Source organism: Hyperolius riggenbachi, chromosome 9, assembly GCF_040937935.1.
Source record: "Hyperolius riggenbachi isolate aHypRig1 chromosome 9, aHypRig1.pri, whole genome shotgun sequence".
NCBI classification, from domain to species: Eukaryota; Metazoa; Chordata; class Amphibia; order Anura; family Hyperoliidae; genus Hyperolius; species Hyperolius riggenbachi.
In genome coordinates, this window is record NC_090654.1 from 34,211,558 (window position 1) to 34,238,899 (window position 27,342).

The window sequence follows — 27,342 nt, forward strand, 5'->3', positions numbered from 1 at the left end:
GTTCTGCCCCGGCAGGGATCCCGGGACACCGGAGCTTCGGCGAGGGACATATCGGCTACCAGCTGAAGGAAAACATGGGTAAGTAGAGCTCATTTTTTTTTTAGCTGCTCGGACGTTTCCTTTAAAAAGAGAACCCGAGGTGGGGTTCTGACAATAAAATCCGCATACAGAGGCTGGGTCTGCCTATACAGCCCAGCCTCTGTTGCTATCCAGATCCCCCTAAGCCCCCCTGCGCTCTGCGATCACCCATAAATCACAGCTGCGCTGCCGACACGCAGCGTGTCACAGCGGGCTGTGTTTACCTCTGTACTGTCAGTCTGCTGCTCCCCCGACTCCTGCATAGCTCTGGTCCCCGTCCGCATCCCTTCCCTCCCCGCTGATTGGAGGGAAGGGACGTGGGCGGGACCGGAGCTATGCAGGAGGCAGGGGAGCACGCAGACTGACAGTACAGATGTAAACACAGCCTGCACAGCGCGGCTGTGATTTATGGGCGATTGCAGAGCGAAGGGGGGGGATCTGGATAGCAACAGAGGCTGGGCTGTATAGGCAGACCCAGCCTCTGTATGCGGATTTCATTGTCAGAACCCCACCTCGGGTTCTCTTTAAATGAAATTGAGGCTCAGGGGAAAATGCCTACTAGCCAATCAAAACTGCATGTTTGTATTCACCCTAAGGCTGCAAATCTCACAAATGCAGTTGATAGACTGTAAGCTCGCATGGGCAGGGCTCTTTCACCCTTTTGTGTCTTGGATTTTGTTGATCATTTCATAGCTTGCACTCTGTTATACATTTGATTCATCATGTTACATCTGTCATTGTAATCACCAGTTCTGTACTTTGTACCATTGTCCATATTTGATGTATATCATTGTCTGTATCATTATCTACTCGTTTGGTTTCCTACTTTGTACAGCGCCACGGAATAGGTTAGCGCTTTATAAGTCTATCATCATAATAAAGTTTTCTCAGATTTGTAATTTTTTATTTTTGTTATTATATAAAAAGGGCAGCTTTGGTACAAATATACATTTTTACACCATTTGATAGAAAATAAGACACAAAAAAAAAATCTGACATCATTCTGGGTACAAACAGGAAGAAGATGGATAGAGGAGAGGCGTAATATTACATTTATATACAGGAAATTACAGCGAGCAGGATGGGAGGTACAAACTGCCTCTGATACAAAGTTTAGCTGCAAGAAAAGACAAGAAAGTTTTCAGTGAAGTTTACATAGCCTTGTGGTGAGTGCGATCTGCATGCGAGAGGCCATATTGCAACACCCAGCATCCTCACTGACCCCGCCCACTGACTGATTCACCAATGAGAGACTGCCACATAGCCCTCTGGGGAGTGCTATCTGCATGTGAGAGGCCATATTGCAACCCCCAGCATCCTCACTGACCCTGCCCACTGACTGATTCACCAATGAGAGACTGCCACATAGCCCTCTGGGGAGTGCAATCTGCATGTGAGAGGCCATATTGCAACACCCAGCCTCCTCACTGACCCCGCCCACTGACTGATTCACCAATGAGACTGCCACATAGCCCTCTGGGGAGTGCAATCTGCATGTGAGAGGCCATATTGCAACACCCAGCCTCCTCACTGACCCTGCCCACTGACTGATTCCCCAATGAGAGACTGCCATATAGCCCTCTGGGGAGTGCGATCTGCATGTGAGAGGCCATATTGCAACCCCCAGCATCCTCACTGACCCTGCCCACTGACTGATTCACCAATGAGACTGCCACATAGCCCTCTGGGGAGTGCAATCTGCATGTGAGAGGCCATATTGCAACACCCAGCCTCCTCACTGACCCCGCCCACTGACTGATTCACCAATGAGACTGCCACATAGCCCTCTGGGGAGTGCAATCTGCATGTGAGAGGCCATATTGCAACACCCAGCCTCCTCACTGACCCTGCCCACTGACTGATTCCCCAATGAGAGACTGCCATATAGCCCTCTGGGGAGTGCTATCTGCATGTGAGAGGCCATATTGCAACACCCAGCATCCTCACTGACCCTGCCCACTGACTGATTCCCCAATGAGAGACTGCCATATAGCCCTCTGGGGAGTGCTATCTGCATGTGAGAGGCCATATTGCAACACCCAGCATCCTCACTGACCCCGCCCACTGACTGATTCACCAATGAGAGACTGACACATAGCCCTCTGGAGAGTGCTATCTGCATGTGAGAGGCCATATTGCAACACCCAGCATCCTCACTGACCCCGCCCACTGACTGATTCACCAATGAAACTGCCATATAGCCCACTGGTGAGTGTGATCTGCATGCGAGAGGCCATATTGCAACCCCCAGCATCCTCACTTACCCTGTCCACTGACTGATTCACCAATGAGAGACTGCCACATAGCCCTCTGGTGAGTGCAATCTGCATGCGAGAGGCTTTACTACAACCCCCAGCCTCCTCACTGACCCTGCCCACTGACTGATTCACCAATGAGAGATTGCCACATAGCCCTCTGGGGAGTGCGATCTGCATGTGAGAGGCCATATTACAACATTCAGCATCCTCATAAACCTCGCCCACTGACTGACTGATTCACCAATGAGAGACTGCCACATGTGTAGAAATGTGAAACGCAGCTGAATGATTTCAGTGTCAGATGGGTGGACCCACGCATAATTTGTGAGGGTGTCAGAACTGGATTTGCAGTTTTTCTTCTTCAAAGAACTAGACCCAAAGAGAACCTGTCACCGCATACATAATGAAGCACATGCCCTTAGCACAGTTCTTCCTCTTCTTGTCCTTCTCAAATCTTGGAAAGGGCGGGGTAAGAAGTTCCAGCACAAGCCCCACCCACACACCGGAGGAGGGGCATCAGCACCACTGGCAGGCCCATTACCAATAATCTTTGGGCTAGAGGTGGGCTTTGCTCTCAGAGTTAATGGGAGGATGTAATTAGGGATGATCAGTGAGATGCTAACGATTCTGAGTTGATGCACAAATCTTATACAGCTTGGAAATGGACCAATTCAATGTAACATTTGCAAGCTGCATATATTTGTAGCAGTTTGGAGAACTAAATTTGCATACATTAAGCATTAACTCAGAATCACTAGCACCTCATTGACTGGGATGGTCAATTAAGCCTGAACACATTTCAGAATGCTGCGCGCCTCATCAGTCTGCTTTCTCCTCAGGATGACATCACTCCACAGCCTCTTGGAATGCCAGTGGAGGCTCCACCCACTTCCACACCACAAAGTCACAAACAGAGCTGATACTTCCTATTTGAGACAAGCACAGCCTGTGGGCGGTCCTTACAAGATTAGGGATGACTCTTCTGAACCACAGTTGATCCACACACACCGATCTCACACGTGTAATTTTTCTTAAAAGCCCACCTCCTTTTTCACAGACATTATAATACAAAGCCCCCCCACTTTAGAGACATATGTTAATATTTAACTGTAAAAAATATAATTTCAAAACACTTTAGTCGTCAAGGAAACATCCCTACCCCCATGATGGACAGAGATTGCAGTTCAGACTCCTCCCTCTTACTACAAAGAAGGGTGAAGTAGCATTCCACAGCCCTGTACCATATCCTGATTGGAGGGATGGTCAGAAGTTTGGCCACGCCTGTCCTGCCACAGAACTGCACTACAGCATGGGAGCCCACCGAACAGCAGCTTTACAATTTATCTTACACGTGGCCGGGGGAGGAGTTAGTGAAATGCCGTTATTAGGTGAACAAGGGCTTCAATCTGCCGCCATTTCTGTAAATATACTGATGAATTGGCCCTTGGCTTTAAAAGTCAGGTACATGTGGAAGAATTGAGAGATTAGAAGCCTTGCGAGTCTGCTGCTCCTCCTCCTCCTTCAAACTGGTTGAGCCATTTACAAATTGCTCTGTTGTGGTTCCCATCACCTCATGTTCACATTATCCCACCGCAGCTTCAGGAAAGAGAACCTGTCAACCCCATTCAGAAATCCAGCTATTCCAACCTAAAGACATTTTCGGTTGGACCCGAGAGAAGATTCACATGAAACAAACTCACCAGTGAATGAAGGGGAGGTCGCAAAGGATTGTGGGAGGAAAAACTGGACTTCTGGATTGACTGTTAAATCTCCCCTCCTCATTTCCTAAAGGTGCCCATTAACTGTACAATGTTCAGTGAATTATCATATTTTTCAATAAGACCATTTAGACTGAAAGAAAATATCATATTTAATGAATCCACGTCGCTAAAGAATCATTCAGGTCTTTAAAGAGAGCCCGAGGTGAGGATATATAAAATTAAAAAAAAAATAACCTAGGCTACCTGATCCAGGGCAGCTCAGGTAGCCGCATATCCCCGCCACTCCTGTGGGCCGCACTGCCCCATTTTCGTGACCTCTGGGTCACGACAATGGAAGAGAGATCTCTCCCAGCATGCAGGGAGGGTTGGGAGCGGCGGGGGAGCAGTCAGGGAGGGAGAGCTGCCCAATGGCAGCTCTGGAACGGCTTAAAGTGGATCCGAGATTAACTTTTACTCATTGCATAATAGTGTTCCTTTCCTATTGTTTATAGGGCATTCCTCAAACCAAACACTTTTTTGCTTCAATACTCTAATTCCCTATAAACTAAACAAGCCACGCCCACAGGTTTTCAGAGAGCCAAGGCACTTTCAGACAGTAGCAAGGGCTCAGGGGAGCACAGCCTGGGCAGGAGGAGGGGGAGGTATTACTAGCCAGAGATTTCAGAGGCAGAGGAGAGGAGGGAGGAGGAGGGGGTATTAGGTTTTTTGCTCAAGATGCAGATAAGCCTGCTTCTGTGTAATGTTTACAAACATGGCTGCTGTCATTGTATCACAGGAAAAAATAATCATATTCTATTAAAGCTGTTTGCAGCTAGATTTGCTGTGTAAACTATCTAAACTGTAGATAAGATATATAGACAAGTTACGTGTTATAGTTACGTTTTTCATCTCGGATGCGATTTAAATCAAGTTTTAATGTTTTAATTGTCTCTGCTCAATGACACATTCATTGAAGTATGCCAGAGCTAAAATCTATGAACTATTGAGTTTTTCATCTCTGATCCGCTTTAAGGAACGCCCGTAGTGGGTGTTTGACCAGGAGCGCAATGAAGGTGCGCGTGCAGCCACGCATGCGCAGAATGTTCTGGATTGGGCGATTTTCAAGGCCTGTTCTCTCCATCGCTGTCTCAGGTTCACTTTAAAGAGAACCCGAGGTGGGCTCAAAAAAAAAAAAAAAAAAAAAAAAGCTAACTGATCCGCAGGGCTGACGTCATGCAGGGAGGCGGGGAAGCGGCAGGGGGCGTGGCCAGGGAGAAAAAGCTGCCCAATTGCAGCTCAGAAAACCCTGCAGGAATGCCCCTGGCAGGAGTTTTAAACAGGGAATTCCTCTCCCCTCTGTTTACTTCCGAGGTAGCGACAAATCTTGTTGCTAAACTCGGGGGGTATAGTGCGGGGAGGGGGGGCAGAGAACAGCAGTTGGGGGACACAGAGCCATGTCATGAGGCAGAAAACATGCCTCTGGGTCCCATCTGCCCCTTGAAGATCCACCTCGGGTATTCTTTAAGAAAACGTTCAATAATCCAATCATTCATTGATTGGGCCACTCATCTACTCTGTTTTCATGGAATACAATCTGAATAATCTAATTACATACAATCGTTCACAAAAGTTGTACAGTTAATGGGCACCTTTAGATTAATTTTCAATTCAGTAAATAGATATTTTTTTCTCTCTTAGCAATAGCAGGATATGTACAATATTTGACAGAAGATTCTCTTTTGGCTTGTCCTCATTCCAGCATGGAGGAGAAATGTACGGCGCGGACAGGAAACGTGGTCCCGGGGACGGGGCTCAGGCCTCAGACGTGGCACGTGGCAGTGTCAGTCAGTACATGGGCATCCTTCATCTTGCATGTGTGCCAGCAGTGTCATAGCTCCGCCTTCTGGCAGGTGCTCGGATAGTGCAGAGGTGGGCATGTGAAGACTATTCTGTCTGGGGGGGAGGGGTCATTGCAGCCGATCGGAGCGGAAGGAATCCTCCACCAGCGGGTCGGTTAGGGGGGCATAGGGGTCGCTCAGCATATTCAGTCCATCCAATGTAAGGGGTTCAATGTTCAGATCTTCCTCCAGCCCCAAAGAAGGGTCCCCTTCAAACCCGGGAACAGAGGAGAGCGCCGAGGTGATTTCCTTCGAGAAACCGGGAGGGGAGTCCACCGCTGCAGGGAGGAAGGGAAGGCAAGAGAATCACAGCAGTTATCTTCTCTGAAATACATTTACTAACACCAATCATTTGACTTAAAGAGAAACCGTAACCAATGCTTGAACATCCCAATCAGTTGCTGATACTCCCTTCCCCATGAGCAATATTTTCCTTTTCACAAACGGATCATCAGGGGGCTCTGTATGGCTGATATTGTGGTGAAACCCCTCCCACAGTGTGATGTCAGGCCCATGGTTCTGACATCACACTGTGGGAGCCTTGTTGCATTGTGGGAAATAACAGCTGTTTACATCTCTTTCCAACAAAGCAAGCAGCATCTCCTTCCACTGACCTCACCTACCAGCAGTAAAAATGTCACCATGTGATAAATGTCAGAATGTAAATCAGGGAGAGGAAAGATTTTACAATGTGCAAACACTGACTAAATAATTTATACATAATTATTGTAAAAGTGAAGCACTTTTTTATTACATTATTTTCACTGGAGTTCCTCTTTAAAGGGAACTTAAAGTGAGAGGGATATGGAGGCTGCCATATTTATTTCCATTTAAACAATAACGGTTGCCTGGTAGCCCTGCTAATCTCTTTGGCTGCAGTAGTGCCCGAGTGAGACACCTGAAAAAAGCATGGGGATAATATCCAATTTAATGTGATTTTTTTAAAAGAAACGTCTGATTTGCAAGCTTGTTTAGGCTCTATAGCTGAAAGTATTATGCTAGGTAATCACCATGCAATTTTCTCGTAAGATAAGTAAAAAAAATTTACCAAACCGGATCGGTTTTAAATGGATCCGATCTGTGCACGAAGGGTAAGAAAGGAGAAAGTACCCAATATAAACAGCACCAAACCAATCAGATTGTATCTCAAAATATCACAAATTGTATTGGGAACGATTGTCCCATATAAAAAACCATCTAAAATCACCAACGGTGACAACAGCGGGATAAGGGTATATTAATAATCCAAAAGTGGGAATTCGTATTAACAGGTCCTCAAACACCTCAATATTACATCCTAGTAATACATAAATATTGTATCACAGTATCACAAAATTAACATAAGTCACAAAACCCATTAATAATTATAATAGAATCCATAAATATGCATAGCAAAAATGCAAAATGATGTATTGCACAATGATCCCAGGTGAAAAATAAATGGTGGATATAACTATATAATTATAAATGACAAAGGTTGTGATACGGTGAGAAGAGCAGAGTAAGGACTCTGCAATTACAAGGATGATCAGGATAGGAAATCTGTGCAAGATTAGAGTAAGAAGTGACGGAGTAAAGAGGTAGAGGACCGTAATCATCGAAGCACACTGGTCCTTAATCATAGTATGATTAAGGACCAGTGTGCGTCCGAAACATGTCAGTGAACATGTAGTGCTGTAAGTTTTTCTATTGGTGTTTAATAAAGGCTACAATTCTATATGGAACGTTGAGCGGAACTCCACTTCTTCCAAGATACGTTTCATTGGTGATTGAGGCACCTGGTCCCAGCCCTGTTCCTGGCAAAAGGTAGAACGGACATCACCCTGAAGTTTATGTACACAGAGGTAGGTACTTACCTGTCAGTATAATGTTAGGGATAGGGATGGAGGTGTACACAGAGGTAGGTACATACCTGTCAGTATAATGTTGGGGATAGGGAGGTAGGTGTACACAGGAGGCACGTACATGTCCGTATAATGTTGGGGATAGGGAGGTAGGTGTACACAAAGATCGGTACATGTCAGTATAATGTTAGGGATAGGGAAGTAGATGTACACAGGAGGTAGGTACACACCTTTCAGTATAATGTTGGGGATAGGAAGGTAGGTGTACACAGATCGGTACAGGTCAGTATAATGCAGGGCTGTGGAGTCGGAACAAAAAACTCCAACTCCTCAGTTTATGAAACCGCGATTCCGACTCCGGGTACCCAAATTGGCTCCGACTCCTTAGCCTAATACTTAACAGGGCTGTGGGTTTTGTACAAAAATCATCCGACTCAGACTCCCGACTCCTCAGTTTATGAAATCAACGACTCCGACTCCAACTCCGGGTGCCCAAAATTGCCCCGACTCCAATTCTGATTCCACAGCCCTGGTATAATGTTTGGGATAGGGAGGTAGGTATACACATCAGTATAATGTTGAGGATAGGGAGGTAAGTGTACACAGAGACGGGTACATACCTGTCAGTATAATGTTGGTGATAGGGAGGTAGGTGTACACAGAGATCGGTACATGTCAGTATAATGTTGGGGATAGGAGGTAGGTGTTACACAGGAGGTAGGTACATACCCGTCAGTATAATGTTGGGGATGGGGTCATGCCGGGAACAGTTGTTGTTCTGTTTCTTGAATGGTGGGGGTGCAAATCCCTGATTACCCATCTGACCGCTGCTGTTCAGGTGCGGATACAACTCAGGGAAAGGGTTTCCGGTCAGTTCCATCCGTCTGTTCTCTGCTGCGTTACACTGCTCAAACCAAACACAAAGCACAGATCAAGCATTCAGTACTTAAAAAAAGGAACTGTAGTGAATAGAACAATGAATAAAATGGCTTATTGTTTACAATATTCATTTATAGATTTAGTCAGTGTGTGCCCATTGTAAAATCTAAATTTACTGCATTCTACAATCTGTCACTACAGGGCCTCTTTACTGCTTTCTGCTATATGTCACTACAGGGCCTCTTTACTGCATTCTGCTATATGTCACTACAGGGCCGCTTTTACAATCATCTTTAAAAACGTACTGCAAAAGGTAGAAGGCAAATTAAGAAATGAGAGAAACGGGCCACCGTACCTGCTGAGAGAGGCTCCCAGTCCGCAAAGCAGGGAACTGAAGATCGCACTCATCAAAGAGACTGCTGAGCAGAGACTGCGGAGACAAGAACACACTGCCAGTCAGAATACAAGTCTCGTCTGCCTGGAATTATACATTATGCTACCTACCCGGGGAACACAGTCCCTCCTTCTGGGGTACTTACTGGGCCCAGCAGTGGCTGGATAATGTACTGGTTAACCTCCCTGGTGGTATGATTCTTTCCTGATTCAAGGGTTTAAAGTGAACCAGAGCCGAAGCACCCTCATGTATTTCACCATATATATCAGTGGGAACATTAGAGAAAAAAACCTACCCTGCTCTCGGTTTCATCCTTCACTGCTCAGCCTGCTTGTGATCAGCCCTGATAAAATACCTGACTGAGCATTCAGTCTGGCTTTGCTCAGGAATCATTATAGCTGATATATATGGTAAAATACATGAGGGTGCTTCGTCTCTGGTTCACTTTAACCTCCCTGGTGGTATGATTCTTTCCTGATTCTACGGTTTAAAAGCGGTACAATTTTTTCATGTGCTTTTAGACCCCAAGGGCCTGTTTCCACTACACGCAGATTGGATGCAGAATGGATGCAGCAACACTGACTCCAATGAATGCCTATGGGCCTGTGTCCACTAAATGTGCTTTTTCAGATGCAGATTTTCCCATAGGCATTCATTGGAGTCGGTTTTCCTGCATCCAATCTACGTGTAGTGGAAACAGGCCCTTAACCTCCCTGGCGTTCTATTAAAATCGCCAGGGTGGCTGCGGGAGGGTTTTTTTTAAATTAAAAAAAAAACTATTTCATGCAGCCAACTAAAAGTTGGCTGCATGAAAGCCCACTAGAGGGCGCTCCGGATGCGCACTTTCGATCGCCGGTCAAAAGTAACAAGGAAGGCCGCAATGAGCGTCCTTCCTTGTTTCGCTTTCCTAGTCGCCATGGCGACGAGCGGAGTGACGTCATGGACGTCAGCCGACGTCCTGACATCTGCCGCCTCCGATCCAGCCCTTAGCACTGGCCGGAACTGTTTGTTCCGGCTGCGCTGGGCTCGGGCGGCTGGGGGGACCCTCTTTCGCCGCTGCACGCGGCGGATCGCCGCTGCACGCGGCGGATCGCCGCGCTGCGGCGGCGATCAGGTAGCACACGCGGCTGGCAAAGTGCCGGCTGCGTGTGCTGCTTTTTATTTCATAGAAATCGGCCCAGCGGGGCCTGAGAAATCCTCCTGCGCAGGTTACCCCGAGCTGAGCTCGGGATAACCGGCAAGGAGGTTAAAGGACTTCCGAGGCCAAATGGACCGGCTGACGACCCCACGGCCATGGTCAGGCTCTCCTGCCTGCATAATGATGGCCGCCGGCGCTGGCCGCGGCTGTGCACTCCGCATAGCCGCTAGTGCGGCTGCGCAGGTCCAGGGCCAACCCCCCGATCCACGCAACAGGCTGTTTCCTGTAGCTTGGATCGGAGGGTGGGTCCTAGAGCTGTGCAGCCGCACTAGCGGCTATGCGGAGTGCGCAACCGTGGCCATCTTTATGCAGACGAGCCCCACCCTGGCCATGGGGTCATGGGCCGTTCAGGGAGGGGCTATGACCGGCAGGGACCCGGCGGAACAGCACGGAGGGCGCAGACGGTGTCCTCCGTAGTTATGCAGGTATCAAACTTTTTTTAATTTATTTTTTTGGAACATTTGGCCTCGGACGTTTCTTTAACGCAAGAAAGAAAAAAATCTTACCACAAGAGAGCCTGGAGCAGCCCCTGCACTTACTTGCCTCCTTGGAATACAGCGATGCAGTTCTCCCTCAGTCCTCCGGGTGGAGCTGTAACCCGATAGTGAGATTGCCAGCTGCCGTCACGACGACAGTCGGCGATCTCACTTGGGGATGCAGAGCTTCCGTGGACAGGAAGAGGAATGGCAGCCAGCAGCTGGATCACCCGGGAGGTAGACTGAAATCGCCCGCTGTGCGCAATGCTCTGCATGGACCTCTTGGCGGCTAGCCCGAGTGTAGCTTGGGGTTACTCCCGAACACTGCTACTGCCTACAGAGTGTGTTCTAGTGGCTGCCTTGCAAGCGCTTTGAGTCCAACAGGAGAAAAACACTATACAAATACTGGAATTCTTATAATATTATTTCCACTAGAGTTGGCCGTCAGGGTTTTTCAGCAGACGAAAAACGTATTAGGACTGACTATGCCTGTAAAATCAATGGGCTGTTTCCCATGGTCAGAAATACGATCTCTTTATTATCAAGCTGTCATTGTTTTTAGGTGATCTCAAGTAGCTGCCAGTACAGTAGAATCCCTTTACAGTATACACCAAGGGATCAGGAAAAGTAGTTTACTATATCAGAATTGTTCATACATTGTATATTTATACAGGCCCATTTGCTCAGACCTGAGGACTGAGTTTACTATAATCAGAGGTTTACTAGATCAGAGTTTACTATAACAAGAGTCTACTGTATTAACCATTTTAGCCTTATGGACGTGACGGTCACGTCAAAAAGGCTGCTGCTGCTGCGCGCCCCCGTGCTGCCACCCGTTAGCACGGAGATCAATGAATGGGAACATAGTTCCTATTCATTGATCTAATTTCCCATTCATTGATCTAATCCCCGGTAGAAAGACCGATCGCTTCTTTGAGGAGCCGCGATCTTTCTGAAGGGAAAAAAAAAAAAAAAAAGTTTCCCGTCCTCCCTATACTTCCAGGACTAAAAAACTGACTGTGGCCAAATAGTAAAACTACATCTACATACACTTTTTAAATTAAATAATCACATATTATTACATTTAAAATTAACTGTTTACCTCCCACACCAAAAATTACTCAAATAATTTTCATGAAAAAAACATTACTAATAAATATTTACCTAAAAAAAAAAATGGGCAAATAAAATACGTGGGTTTTAATTATGGTCGCATGTATTATTTTAAAGCTATAGTGGCCTCCTGCTGGCCTCACTGAGCCGAAAACCAGAGAAGATTGCGGCTTAAAGAGAGACCGAGGTGAGCTCAAAAAAACGAAAAAAAAATAAATAAATAAAAGCTAGGCTACCTGATCCGCGTGGCTGAGCGGATAAAGTAGCCGCAAGAACCGCCACTTTCACTTTTAGGACCCCTGGGCCACGTCACTGCACTGAGAGACTGCGTCCCTCTCATAGTGAGCAGGGAGGCGGGGGAGAGGCAGGAGGTGCGGCCAGGGAAGAGAGCTGCCCAATGGCAGCTCAGGAAACCCTGTAGGAACGCCTCTGGTGGGCATTTTAACCTTTTCGGGACCGGCCACCTACCCTCCCTTAAGGACCAGGCATTTTGCGTGGGATGGGGGTGCGCGCGTTCGGGACGGGGGGGGGGGGGGGGGTCAAGCGGCTGGATTCCGTCTGTGGCTGGCTGGTTTTGTGTCCCCCCCATGGTGGCCTGTGCCCCCCACCCCCTTCTGCCAGCAGCCTTCACTCACCTTCCAGGCTCCAGCGATGAGCCGCACGGGACCCTCTTCTCCGGCCGGCATCTCCGTTCTGTCTGACGATCAGTTCCGGGTGGCGGCTTGATTACTATTTTTGTACTGGTGCTGCCCAAACAATTGTTGTGGTAAAGTCATCAAGCCGGGACCCGGCGCTGACGTCAGACGAAGCGGAGATACTGGCCAGAGCGGAGGGGGGCGCCGATCGTCGCGGGAATGGCAGGGAGGTGAGTGGATCCTCTTCTTTTCGCCCCTGCCGCCGCAGCTGTCAAACTGATCACTATGATCGGACGGCGATCGTAGTGATCACATGATCAGCAGCGATACGCGATGGCTGCTGATCACTCGGGGGGAGATGTCGGCTGTCATATCACAGCTTAATCTCCCCCTCCGGGTGCGCACGATCACGTCGGGAGCGGAAACTGCGGGCCGGCGTAGATCCTACGCCGCATCAGGCTAGAACAGCCACAAGTGCAGCGTAGGATCTCATTCACATGGTCCCGAAAAGGTTAAACAGAGAATTCCTCTCTCCTGTGTTTACCTCCGAGTTAGAGACAAATCTTGTTGCTAAACTTGGGGGCTATAGCGCAGCGGTGCGGGGCAGAGAGCAGCAGTTGAGGGACACAGAGCAATGTCATTAGGCAGAGAACATGCCTCTGTGTCCCATCTGCCCTCCGAAGATCCAGAGGAATATGGAGGCTGCCATATTTATTTCTTATTAAAAAATCCCAGTTCCCTGGCTGTCCTGATGATCTATTTGGCTGCGGCAATGTCTGATTCACACCAGAAACAAGCATGCAGCTAATCTTGTTGTTTATGACAATAATGGCAGAAACACCTGATCTGCTGCATGCTTGTTCAGGGTCTATGGCTAAAAGGATTAGAGGCAGAGGATCAGCAGAGCTGCCAGGCAACTGGTATTACTTAAAAGGAAATAAATATGGCAGCCTCCATATCCCTCTGATTTCAGTTGTCTTGCGTTTTCTCCTTAGTTGGTTCACCTATTTTATATAGGCTCTAGCAGCATCAATGCAATTTTTGTGCGCATACAGGTTGCTTCCCCTCCAGACAAACACGCACATTTGTGTATTGATTTACATTGCTCGCTTACAAAAAATGAAAAAAAAATGCAGTTAGGGATGGTAAACCAGATAATTAGAATAATTCAAAGCTGATGCAAATGTTATGCAGCTCAGGAAATAGACCAATCGAATGCAGCAACTGTTACATTTAACTGTCCCACTCCCAAGCTAAGCATTAATATGCAATTCTTAAAGTGAACCTCCAGACTAAAAACCTACTCAGCAGCACTGAAAAGGCCTGGTGTTACTGTAACAGTTTCACAGCATCAGAATTTTGTTTTTCTTACCAATGCCTCATTTTTGGCTGCACAGAAGCTAAGCTCCACCCCATCAAAAAAAAAAGCCCAGGCATTTTTCCCCTGATACTGTGCAAAGCGTGATGGGATTTCTGATGTTGCTGTTCCCATTGCCTAGCAACTGGGAGGGGTGATCAGGACACAGGACAGTTGGAACTGTGTCCCATGTTCCCTGTCACCTCCTTTCAACCAAAAAGATGGCTGCCCCCATGAAATCACAAACATTTGCCTATTCTTTTAAAACAGGGCGGGTAAGAGATTACATTACCTATCTATTTTAACTAACATAACTAATGACAGTATGTTTGTTAAGGCTGAAGTTCCTCTTTAATATCTCATTGACCACCCCTAGTAGTAGTTTTAAAGGACAACCGTAGTGAGAGGTATATGGAGGCTGCCATATTTATTTCATTTTAAACAATACTAGTTGCCTGGCAGCTTTGCTGGCTGCAGTAGTGTGTGAATCACACCAGAAACAATCTTGGCACATCTAACAATGATGTCAGAAACACTTGATATGCTGCATGCTTGTTCAGGGTCTATGGATAAAAGTATTGGGGGCAGAGGATCAGCAGGACTGCCAGGCAACTGGCACTCCTTAACCTCTCTGGCATTATAAAATTCTATCATTTTAGGGCCTAAAAGTTGTACAGTTTTTTTAATGTGCTTTTAGACCCTAAAAGCAGGGGAAAAAAAAATAAAATCATACTGCAGCCCTGCACTTTACTCACCTTCCCGGGATCCGGCGCTACAATTCTTCATCCTGTCCTCCAAGTGGTACTCTGCCTCTATGATGAGCTCGCTGTTTGTTATCATGTGACAAACGGCAATCTCACTCGAAGGATAGGGAGCCTCCGAGGAGAGGAAGAAGATGGGCTGCGAGCATCCGGATCCCAGGGGAGGCAATATACAAATGCCACCGCGCTACATCCCTATACTTCCTGGTGGTTACTCCTGGCCAGGCTCGGGATTACCGCTCCTAGCATCTTTTATTGGTTACCTTCAAGGAGGTTAAAAGGAAATAAATATGACCGCCTCCATATCCCTCTTGCTTCAGTTGTCCTTTAAAACACTAGAGTCGTGGTTTTAACATTTTGAACTAAGTTAAAGAGGAACTGCAGTGAAAATAATGTAATAAAAAAAGGGCTTCATTTTTACAATAATTATGTATAAATGATTTAGTCAGTGTTTTCCCATTGTAAAATCGTTCCTCTCCCTGATTTACATTCTGACATTTATCACATGGTGACATTTTTTACTGTTGGCAGGCGAGGTCAGTGGAAGGAGATGCTGCTTTGCTTTTTTTGGCAGATGGAAAAATCTGTAAACAGCTGTTATTTCCTACAATTCAACAAGGCTCCCAGTGTGATGTCAGAACCATGGTCCTGACATCACACTGTGGGAGGGGTGTCACCACAATATCAGCCCCCCTGATGATCCGTTTGAGAAAAGGAAAAGATTTTTCATGGGAAAGGAGGCATCAGCTACTGACTGGGAAGAAGTTCAATTGTTAATTACGGTTTCTCTTTAAATCCCATGTCCAAAATCATAAGGAATTCTCGTAGTTGTATGAAGACAGATCTTCCATATTGGAACCTCCCCCCTCCCTTCCTCATAACCTCAGGGATACTCACATTGCCCAGCTGGTAGTCACTCAGGAGGTGCTGGTATGGCAGACCATCTGAATTCTGCTGGTAAGACAAGAACTGCATGTCAGACTGAAGACCAAGGAAATCTTTGCTGGAACTATACTGCAAAGGCTTCTGGGAAGTGTCCAATAGCTGCTGTTGGTTTAAAGTCTGTCCAGACTGTTGCGCGTGTTGTTGGTTATGTATAACAGGCGGTGAAGCTGGAGTCAGAGGATTCTGGGGCGGATGGAAAGCTTGTTGGTGCTGATGCATGGTCTGCTGTGACTGAGATAAGGAGGACTGCGAGGGAGGCATCCCTTGGGAAGAATGGTGCAATGACTGCTGGGAATTGGACATGGCTTGAAGAGAGGACTGCTGGTGAGAGTTGTGCATCGGCTGGGAGGATTGGTGCATGGGCTGCTGGGATTGGTGTAGCAAATTTCCGTGACCCAAATGGTACGGCGGCAACCTCTGGTCAACGGACATCTTGCTGGTGTCCAGGGGAACGCCCTGCAAGGGAACATAACAGATAATTATGAAGGTCTCTGGTCTAATATAAAAAAAAAAAAAAAAAAAAAAAAAAAAAAACAATTTCACAAGGATCACTGGATACAACCGTCAACTAAAGCTAACTCTAGTTTAGGTTTTTGATGGAATACAGAAATATTACAATCTTTAACCACTTGAGCCTAACTAGACAAAAAATTTTGTCCAGTTAGGCTGCACGCACTCTCGCGGGCCCCCCCCCGTGCGCGCTCCGGCCGCCGGCTGTTAGTCCAGCGATCAATGAAAGGGATTACAGATCCCTTTCATTGATCGGACCCCCCCCCCGGAGAAAAGCCGACAGCGTCTCTTCAGACGCTGCGACTTTTCTGAGCTAAAAAAGTTCCCGGTCTTTCTTCTTCCTGGGAGCGAGATCGATCGCTCCCAGGACTTTGACTGTGGCCATCTTGTGGCCAAGAAGTAAAACTACACCCCAAACCACATTTTATTAAATAAATACATTTTGAAACATTTAAAATCCCCTGTTTACCTCCCACACCAAAAAATACCCACATAAAAGTTTTAATAGAAAATAAAATAAAAAATTACAATAATAAAAAAAAAAAAAAAAAACATAAATAGTTACCTAAGGGTCTGAACTTTTTAAATATTCATGTCAAAGTAGTATTTCAATATGATTTATTAAATTATGGGCTTCTAAATAGTGATGGACGCAAATTGAAAAAAATGCACCTTTATTTCCAAATTAAATATCAGCGTCATACATTGTGATAGGGACATAATTTAAATGGTGTAATAAGCGGGAGAAATTGGTAAATAAAGTACATCGGTTTTAATTATGGTAGCATGTATTAATTTCAAACTATAATGGCCAAAAGCTGAGCAATAATGATTTTTTTCCATTTCTTTCTTAATATTCCTGTTAAAATGGATTTAGAATAAATTAATTCTCAGCAAAATGTATCATCCACAGAAAGCCTAATTGGTGGCGGAAAAAACAAGATATAGATCAATTCATTGTGAGGAGTAGTGATAAAGTTATTGGCAAATGAATGGGAGGTGAAAGTTGCTCAGATGTAAAAAAAAAAAAATCTCAACCCTGTAGGTTGAAGTGGTTAATTGCGGTTTACAATTGCCCAAATGTTATTAAGAAATCCACTTCATTTGAGTCAAATCCTTACATTGGGGACACATACTACAACAACAAATCCGTCTTAAGGTGGCCACTAACAATACAATTTGCAGAACGATGGTTTATGAAGGATTCTTCGTATGAACGATCGGAAATGACCACTAACGGACAAAACTCTCCTAACCAATCCGATTAATGAAATCAATTCCAAAATGGGACCAATTTCATTAATCTGATTAGATTAATTAGGAGTTTTTAGTCCATTAGCGGTCCTAAGTGATCATTTCTGATCATTCATACGAAGAATCATTTGTATACAGAGGTGCCAAGTGTATCCTGAACCTAACACTGTTGTGTACTCCTATTTGTATTGCCTGAGGAAGCGGGTTTACACCTGCGAAACGCGTTGCAGCCCCTTTTGGAGTGCACCAATAAAATTCTATTTTTGAAATAGACATTTTCCTGTGTCTGCTTATAGGAGGCAAGCCCACCACTGCCTCCCAAGCATTTTTTAAACTATTTATTATTATTTTATTCTTTTGGCGCCTCTGTTCTTTCTACATTTGTATACAATTGTTTGGCAATGTGTATCGTTAGTGGCTACCTTTATTGAGCTCTATAACCCAATTGTGGGAAAAATTCACATTCATTTCAGGAACGTTTTTTTTTTTTTTTTTTTTTTTTTTTTTAAACAAGAGCATATTTATTGATTTTAACAACACCACTCAAAAAAGTACTGTATCAATCAAAAAAGATTAAAATAACTGAAAGGAGAATCATCAAAAGAAGAATCATAAATCTCTAACCAATGCACAGAAAGAGCTTCAGAACAGAAACTGAGCATAGTTCCTCCTCTTCGCAAAATGATCTGCAAATGAGCAGATAGTCCCCATGTGAATTGGCCATAGCGACTTGGTTATGAGAACAAAAACATGCCTGTATAAAGAGGAACTCCAGTGAAAATAATGTAATAAAAAGGTACTGCATTGTTACAATAGTTATGTATAACTGATTTAGTCGGTGTTTGCTCATTGTAAAATCTTTCCTCTCCCTGATTTACATTCTGACATTTATCACATGGTGACATTTTTACTGCTGCCAGGTGATGTCACTGGAAGGAGATGCTGCTTACTTTTTTGGGCAGTTGGACCCAGCTGTAAACAGCTGTTATTTCCCACAATGCAATGAAGTTCACAGACAGGAAACTGTCAGGACCATGGTTCCTGACATCACACTGTGGGAGGGGTTTCACCACAGCCATACACAGTCCCCGATGATCCGTTTGAGAAAAGGAAAAGATTTCTCATGGGAAAGGGGGTATCAACTACTGATTGGGATGAAGTTCAATTCTTGGTCACGGTTTCTTTTTAAGATTGAAAATACAGTAATAAAGCAGGCTGCACATTCTTTACATGCAGGAGTCACAAGAGGTTACCTGAGTGATGGAGGACAGTGTGGGCGACATGGTTGGGGAGAACTGCTTCTGATGGGGTCTTCTGCCATCGCCAGACATGGGCATAGACAGCGGGCTGAGTGGTACTCTGCGGTGGGGTGAAGTGTTGAGTGTGGCAGATGCCAGCGTTGGGAATGACGATGAGGAGGAAGAGGACGGTGAGGAAGGGGTACTGTAGACAGACGTCAGGCTGTGGCTGCTAGCAGAGGGGGACAGGGATTGGTTGCTGAGGGAGGATGGTAGTGACTGACTGCTGAGGGAAGACTGCAGAGACGGGTTGCTGAAGGAGGTCTGTAGGGTGGCCGTGCTGAGTGAGGCCTGCAGGTTGGGGTTACTCAGCGATGACTGCAGTGACTGGCGATTCAGGGTGCTCTGGAGCCCCGACGAGGAGAAGCCTGAGGAGAAAAACAAAACAGAACCACAAAAAAAAAAAAATCCTGTTAGCAACTGACAGGGCTACTAAGCAACAGCAAGGGCTACTAAACTCTATGCTAGTGATCTGTAAACTTGGCTCACCAGCTATTAAGGAACTACAAGTGCCACAATGCATTTGCCTTTACGAATCATGACTGTGGCTGTCAGACTCCTGAAATGCATTGTGGGAGTTGTAGTGCCTTAACAGCAAGTTTGCAGATCACTGCTCTATGCCATTATTTCTGTTGAATTACTCCACTACTGCATCAACCAATATATCTGTGTTTCCTATATCCAGTGTTCTCTCCAGAATTTTTTTCCAGCAGGGTGGCAAAAAAAAAAAAAAAAGGAGGCGGGTGGGGGGCAAGGAGAGAATGCAGGGCCAGCGCTTCTCTGTGCAACTCTGCTTACTGCATAGGAAGAGTATGAGGAGGCAAGCTGATGACAGCCGGGTGCCCAGCAAAACTAGCCAGGTGGAGAACCCAGCTAAAAGAGCCTGGGGAGAACACTGCATATCCCCAAACCCTTTACTAGTCTGAAAACAAGCAGTAGGCCGGTTTTACACCTAATATTAGTGGTGCAAGCACCGTATACAACCGCAGAAATCAGCCTTTATATGACCATGCACCACCGTTCAGCGACAGGGTCATATGCATAGCTCCGCCCCCATGCTAGCGACCTGCTCTCTCTACCCAGGTAAGTAGCCATTTAGGGCACTGCTTTCACTACAGGCTTCTTTTAAACCACTGGTTTCAAGTGGGAGTGGCATGTGGACGTTCTATAAAATCTATTTTAAAAAATTGTCGACATTTTTCTCCACTTTACATTTGTCCCTTTAAAAGGGAACCGGAAGTGAGAAGTATACAGAGGCTGCTATCTTTATTTATTTTTAAACAATACCAATTGCCTGAGAGACCTGCTGATCTATATGGCTGCAGCAGTGTCTGAATAACACCAGAAACAAGCATGCAGCTAATCTAGTCAGATCGGATCATGTCAGAAATACCTGATCTGCTACATGCTTGTTCGGAGTCTATAGCTAAAAGAGGAAGAAGATCAGCAGGACAGCCAGGCAACTGGTATTGCTTAAAAGGAAATAAATATGTCAGCCTCCACATCCCTCTCAATTCAGGTACCCTTTAACCTCCTTGCCGGTTATCCCGAGCTCAGCTCGGGGTAACCCGCCGCGGAGGATTGCTCTGGCTCTGCTGGGCCGATTTGCATAATTGTTTTTTTTGTTACATGCAGCTAGCACTTTGCTAGCTGCGTGTAATATCCAATTGTCGCTGCCGCTGCCGACCCTCCGCGCCGCCCCTCCTCCAGACCCCTTGCGCAGCCTGGCCAATCAGTGCCAGGCAGCGCGGAGGGGTGGATTGGGACTCAGTCTGACATCATGACGTCAGTCCGATCGTCGCCATGGCGACGGGGGAAGCCCATACAGGAAATCCCGTTCAGAACGGGATTTCCTGTTGGGTATTTGCGCCCGAGGGGTGGGAGGGATAGCGAAGGGAGGGGGGAAGCATGTAGCTAAAAAAACGCCTCCAGCTGCTGTGCGCAGCAGATAATTAGAACGGCAGGGAGGTTAAAGAGAGTCTGAAGTGAAAAAAAAAAAAACACTTTTATTTCAGAATGCTCTTCAGCCTTAAGAGCAAAGATGATTCACCGTATCCAAACAGCCGTCCGAGGTCTTTATCCCCCCCGAAATCCCGGTGGCAAAATCCTCTGGTACTTCCTGGAGGAGGCAGAGCTTTGTGCTGTAGTTCTGCCTCCAGTCCATTCAATCACCGCCTCTCCCCACCCCTCTCAGTCTGCTTTCACTGAGAAGGACAGGGAGAAGCGGAGATCAGCAGTGATTGAATGGACTGGAGGCAGAACTACAGCGCAAAGCTCTGCCTCCCCCAGGCAGCAAAATCTGCAACTTTGAAAGTCGTAGAATTTTTCCCCGGGATTTGGGGGTGGGGGGACAAAGACCTCGGACGGCCGCAGGGATGTGGCGAATCATCTTTGCTCTTGAGGCTGAAGCGCATTCTGAAATAAAAAGGAGGTAATTTTTAAGGCTTCAGACTCTTTAAAACTCTGAGTAAGGTGAACAAAAAAGCAAAAACCATTTCAGCAGACTGTATTGGTGCATATAAAGTAAGCATGTGTAAGAATTTGTAATCCTGCAGCAAAAAACTGGGGGAAGCACTTGGTACACTAAACTTTCCCAACTCAGCTGAGAATCGAGTGAGTGTAGAGAATGCTGGATCTATAAAGAGCGACCCCCAGTTTCCCCTTCGTATCCCTCCAGAAAGCTTCTCTGATGTGTGCTGCACCATCAGCTCGCCTCCTTTCTTTACAGAAACAGAGGATTTGTGGCGTCTGTACAGCCCTCTGCCTCTGAGCTGCCCCCATATGGGATGGAGTGTTGTATTTAGCTTTAGATTGGGCTTCTCCCTTTGTTTCCTGCATATTTTAAAGCAAACCTGAACTTCCTCTCTGCTCTAAGAGATAAGCAACTGCATACTAACCTTGAGAAAAACAACATTTGATAAAGCTTACAGAACTACTGCAATAAATCTATAGTGTCTACTTCCTGCTTTCATGGAAGCAAACAAAGGGTTAACATCCTGCGTTTTCACATTAGCTGTGTTTGCTCATGACTGCTGAACTTCTGTGCTGACAGATCTACAATTACAGTTATGGTTAGTCACAGATGAGGGGGAATTAGACAGGCTCTTCTCTCTAAACCAGGGGTCTCAAACTCAATTTACCTGGGGGGGCCGCAGGAGGCAAAGTCAGGATGAGGCTGGGCCGCATAAGGGATTTCACAATCAGCAGCTCCCGCCCTTCCTCCTCCCCCCCCCCCCCTCCCTTGCTAAATCAAATTCACACTGAAGCGAACTATTTTGCCCATTTTACCTTATAGTTCGATTCAGTGCTCCCATTACAAGTAATCAGCCGTGTCCCCGCCGCAAAACGAGGGCTGCAGAGCCCCCAAATCGCCCGGGGGGCAATCCGCCGGCATTTTCTGGAAGGGGCAGAGCTTTCAGCTTCAGCTCTGACCCTCCTGACGTCAATCGCGGTGCATCGCCGCCTCTGCCAGCCCCTCTCACTCTTCCTTCACAGAGAGGGGCGGGGAGAGGCGGCGATTGACTTCCAGGAAATGCCTGCGGATTGCCCCCCCGGGCGATTTGGGGGCTCTGAAGCCCTCGTTTAGCGGCGGGGATGCGGCAGATTACTTGGGAGCACTGAAGCGAACTATAAGGAAGCTTTTGCCGTCGCGGGCCACAAAATATTGCATCTAGGGCCGCAAATGGCCCGCGGGCAGCGAGTTTGAGACCCCTGCTCTAAACACATGCAAGGTGGTTTCCTTTGTGTCTTGTGCAAGAGTTCAGGTTCTCTCTAAATGCTGAAAGCAGTGACTCAAGAAGAGGAAATACCTGGAGAGGTGAAGGTGGGGTGTAATCCGCTTCTGCTGATCCCCAGATGGTTCATTGTGCTGGCGAGATTACCGGTACTGCTTCCCCCACTCAGGTTGTTGTACCCAGTCTCCTCCGGGTCCAGGGGGGTGTGCAGAGGAGAGGGGAAGTGCAGGTTGGTCAGGTCGGGCAATGAGCCTCCGGTGTTAAGAATGGAGTTTACAGGAGGGACATTCTGGGGCTGATCCGCTGATGGATAGATGCTAGAGAGAAAAACAAGAATGTGTTAGTTTAGCTTAGCCTATCAGCCGTAAGGTGTGTACACATGCACAACCACTGCTGCCTACAGGGACAGCAATTCAATTCCGTAGGTGACAGTTTCAGGCCTTGTGCTACACAGATGCGTTGCCAGCCTACAGGCTAGCAATGCGTCTGTTGCTGTGGAGGGGGAAGAAAAATGATGTGCCGTGTGCAACAGAGTGGCTTCCAGTGGGGTATAGAAGAAAACAATGCATTTAGGGGTTGGGCGAGCATCACTGTCGCTAACTAATGCAAGTATATTGGGTTATCGTGACCTCGTTTTAAAGCAAAGCTGAAGAGTGAAAAAGAGAAAAAAAAATTACCATTGTAGAGAAGCCTCTAGACTTTCCCGATGTCTATGACTCCTCCGTGTCCGGCTGGGACCCTCTTCCTTTTAGCAGCCATGGCCCCTCCCTGTACAAGAGCAGTCACACTGGGCAAGCAGGCCGATAAGGTTCACACCTGCGCAGTATCACGGAGCTGCTTGTGCATGGAGAAGAAAGCCAAGCAGGATGGTCTCCAGGCTACTGCACAGCAGTGGAGCATACTTTGCGACAACCGTAAAACTTAAATAGCCTGGCTGCGGAGACGAACTGGCTGCTTTCTATTTGGGCTCTGGAGGAAATAGCTGAGCCCGATTAGGTCCGCCCCACTGCACAGGCGCAAGCTGTAGAGCAGACCCAATCAGGTTTGGCTATTGCCACTTGAGTCCGAACGGATGGCCGCTAGTTTGCCTGCGCAGGCAGGGCAATGGATTGTAACTGTCAGGAAACTCAGGGGTCTCTGCGCTTGCTGAAGAGAACAGGGAAGCCTCATTAGGATCCAGAGGCTTCGCCCTCCAGAGGTAAGTATCAGTTTGTTCATTTTAAAATCCAAGGTTTCTTTTCAGCTTTAAAGGAATAGTCAGGCAAAAAAAAAAAAAGTTTCACTTACCTGGGGCTTCTATCAGCCCCATGCAACCATCCTGTGCCCTCGTAGTCACTGCTGCTCCAGTCCCCCACCGCCAGCTAGTTTCGTTTTTGCCGACCTCGGAGACGGCGGGCCGCATTGCGTCCATTTTTCCATTTTTACGCATTCCCGCTGGTGCAGGAACATTAACACATACATAAAACGTAAAAATGTGCGCGTTAATGTTCCTGCACCAGCGGGAATGCGTAAAAATGGACGCAATGCGGCCTGCCGACCCCTAAGTCGGCAAAAACAAAACTAGCTGGCGGCGGGGGACTGGAACAGCAGTGACTACGAGGGCACAACATGGCTGCATGGGGCTGGTAGAAGCCCCAAGTAAGTAAAACACTTTTTTTTTGCCTGACGATTTCTTTAAGTGCAGATGGAACCCAATTCACAACATATTGTCACTGAGAAGTTTCTGGCCTGTGAGAGCACAGACTTGTTTCAGTGAATACCTGGCCTCTACTCTCTCTACGGTGTGGATTTACTCACTTGATACCGGGCACTTCACAGGACTTGGGACGCACAGAGGCTGAGGGTAACTGCGATGAAGAGAGAAAAAGAGATCACAATCTGTTTACATTATAAAGTCAGTGTAAGCGGGCGATGCCCTCCTCCAACATATACCAACCTTCTTGGCATCGCAAGGCTTGAGAAGATGGGAACCGTCATCCTGGCCCTCCTCTATGGCAGGGGCAGGAAATGGGAAGGCTACAGAATAGATTAAAGAGAATGTAAAACCACTGAAACCTCAGAAACTTATAATCAATACAGTGGCTTTCCACAGGGGAATGCTGTGATGTATATATTGTAGATAGCACTGAACCTTTGTATAGCACTCCTGACGAAGCCTCTCAGGGTGAAACATGCTGAGCATTAAGGGGCCCATACACCTAACGATTTTCCCGCCGATATACGGCCGATTCGATCACAGTGATCGAATCGGCTGTGAAATCGCCGCGCACAACCGCTGACAGAACGATCGATTTCCATCCGAAATCGATCGTTCCCGTCGATTCCCGACGATCCGTCCGTGCGGAAGAATTTTCTCGATCGCCGGCGGGTCGGGAGTGCGTCGATAGCGGCGTTCGAATGCCCGATGACCGACGCAATACAGTGGGTATACATTACCTGTTCCGGCCGGCACGAGTCCCCTGGTCTCTGCTGTCTTCTCCGCTCTGGTCTGGTCTCCGGCATGCTTCACTTCTTCCTGCCCGGCAGGAAGTTTAAACAGTAGAGGGCGGAGAAGAAGACAGCAGAGACCTGGGGAGTCGCTCCGGCGGAGCAGGTAATGTATGTGGGGGCCCGTGGGAGCGGCGGGCAGCACCACCACCACAGATTGTGAACGGTTTCAGGCTGAAATCGGTTCACAATCTGTTTGCAGTAAAGGTGGCCATACGATCCCTCTCTGATCAGATTCGATCAGAGAGGGATCTATCTGTTGGTTGAATCTGATGGCAAATTGACAAGTGTATGGCCACCTATAGGGTGTATTTGGCACTGAATACATGTATGAGCACTCCTTAAGTTATTTTAGTCACATCGGCTGCTGCAGTCTTATTGACACATTTCTCCCTGGCTGTGAGGGAACTCATCATTAGCACTGCGGTATGATTTGATTGCAGACACTGTGCCTATAGGTCTCCACTACATTGACTACCAGCCTGAATGTGTTACAACCTTACAAGGCCTGGGCCAATTAGCCTTAACCTCCCTGACGGTCTATTAAAACCGCCAGGGGGCAGCGCAACACTTTAAATTTGTTTTTTTTAATCATGTAGCTAGCATTGTCGATGTGCAGCGGCATCCCCCCTCCCCTTCCGATCGCCTCCGGCGATCAGAGCAAACAGGAAATCCCGTTCAGAACGGGATTTCCTGTTTGGCTTCCCCCATCGCCATGGCGACGATCAGGATGACATAATCGACGTCATGGCGTCGGAGGGAGTCCCGATACACCCCTTAGCGCTGCCTGGCGCAAAGTGCTAGCTGCGTGTAACCAAAAAAAGCTCAGCTCGGGCTTACCGCCAGGGAGGTTCGAGGACAACTGAAGTAAGAGGGATATGGAGGCTGCCATGTTTATTTCCTTTTAAGCAATACCATTTGCCTGGCAGCACTGCTGATCCTCTGCATGCAACAGATCAGGCTTTTCTGACATTATTGTCAGATCTGATAAGATAAGGTGCATGCTTGTTTCTGGTGTGATTCAGACAATAGCCAAAATAGACTAATGCTGGGGATACACGGTACGTTTCTGGTGTATCGACCAGCTGATAATATCCAGCTGGCCCAATCATGCCGCTCGACCCACGCCCGCTCGATTCCCGTCGGCGGACAATGGCAGGGAATGGAGCGGTGATAAGTAAGCACCGGCGGGGACGAACGGCAATCTATCCGGCGCATAAAACGTGCCGTGTATGCCCGGCATAACAGGACTGCCAGGCAACTGGTATTGGTTAAAAGGAAATAAATATGGCAGCTTCCATATTCATCTCACTTCAATTCCCCTTAAAAAAGGGAAAAATTCCTTCCAGACACCAGACAGTAGTCAGATAAATCCCTGGATCAACTCTCCCAGGAATTATCTGGTAATTGTAGCCGTGGATGCCCTTCAATGCAAGGAAAGCATCCAAGCCCTCTTTCAATGCAGATAGAGAGTTTGCCATAACCACTTCCAGAGGAAAGATATTCCATATTTCAAATACTAAATAATAATATTTATAATAACACACAAGAGTCAGCTACATACCATTCCTCCTGTTGGGGGTGGGGATCCCTTGTGAAGCCGCGGGATACGGTTCCTGTGCGCTGGGGTTCATCACGCTGGTGTGCAGGGCGGAGTCAGAATTTGTTCTGATTGGGGGGAGGACAGTGCAGAGTTCGGTCAGGACAGGAGCAGGACTGGCACAAGCGGGCAGAGGACAGGGCGAAGCTGGAGGAGGCTGCAGGGGACACAGCGGCAGGAAGGAACAAACACACAGTCACACACAGCGCAGTCAACTGACTCACACCGCTACAAAGCAGAAGGTACCCTGCAATAGCGCCCAAGAAGCAGCAGAGGGCAGGAGAGAGAGGCAGCGACAGACGGACAAAGGAGCGTCACCTGTTTAACGCGCTCGGCAGCCTAAACAGCTGTGTGGTATCCGAGGGGTGGTTTCCCCAGGCTAAGTTCCTTAATAAGGAAAAACAGGGTTATTACAGGCGGGTCGGAGCCACACTGATCTGAGAGGGGCTAATATACAACACACACAGATCCATCAAAATCTGGCAAATTAACATTTTATACAGGATAGGAGGGGCTATGCTCAGGATGGGGCGGGCAGGATTTTAAATGGAACAGTAGGTGGAGAGCGGAGTGGTCAATTTACATATAAACAATCATTAAAGGGAACCAGAGACAAAGCACCCTCATGTATTTTACCATATAGATAAGTGGGGACATTAGAGAAAACACCTCCCCTGCTCTCTGTTTCATTATTTACTGTTCAGCCTGCTTCTCATAACCCCTGATAAAATCTCCGACTGAACATTCAGTCTGGCTTTGTTCAGGAATCTTTATAGCGGAGTCTGTCCTCTGTGCTGTCTTTTGAACCCCAAGCCTGCCCCCTTGTGGCTCTGCTCAGGAATATTTTTAGCTGAGTCATTATAGCAAAGCCAGACTGAATGCTCAGTCGGGGATTTTATCTGGGCTGATAAGAAGCAATTTGA

General features: G+C 47.0%; 1 protein-coding gene across 1 annotated transcript in view; it reads right to left on the minus strand.

Moving 5' to 3' along the window:
• Nucleotides 1-995: 995 nt before the first annotated feature.
• CRTC2 (CREB regulated transcription coactivator 2) overlaps nucleotides 996-27,342 on the minus strand; it is a 42,609-nt gene continuing 16,262 nt past the window's right edge. The window contains exons 5-14 of the mRNA XM_068252443.1: nucleotides 26,738-26,806; nucleotides 26,384-26,487; nucleotides 24,269-24,348; nucleotides 24,130-24,179; nucleotides 22,408-22,649; nucleotides 18,554-18,966; nucleotides 15,489-15,992; nucleotides 9,013-9,087; nucleotides 8,508-8,682; nucleotides 996-6,212 (exon numbers count right to left, since the gene is read on the minus strand). Of these exons, the coding sequence (XP_068108544.1) occupies nucleotides 6,004-6,212; nucleotides 8,508-8,682; nucleotides 9,013-9,087; nucleotides 15,489-15,992; nucleotides 18,554-18,966; nucleotides 22,408-22,649; nucleotides 24,130-24,179; nucleotides 24,269-24,348; nucleotides 26,384-26,487; nucleotides 26,738-26,806 (1,921 nt within the window). The 3' untranslated portion in view covers nucleotides 996-6,003. The remainder of the gene's footprint in view (nucleotides 6,213-8,507; nucleotides 8,683-9,012; nucleotides 9,088-15,488; nucleotides 15,993-18,553; nucleotides 18,967-22,407; nucleotides 22,650-24,129; nucleotides 24,180-24,268; nucleotides 24,349-26,383; nucleotides 26,488-26,737; nucleotides 26,807-27,342) is intronic.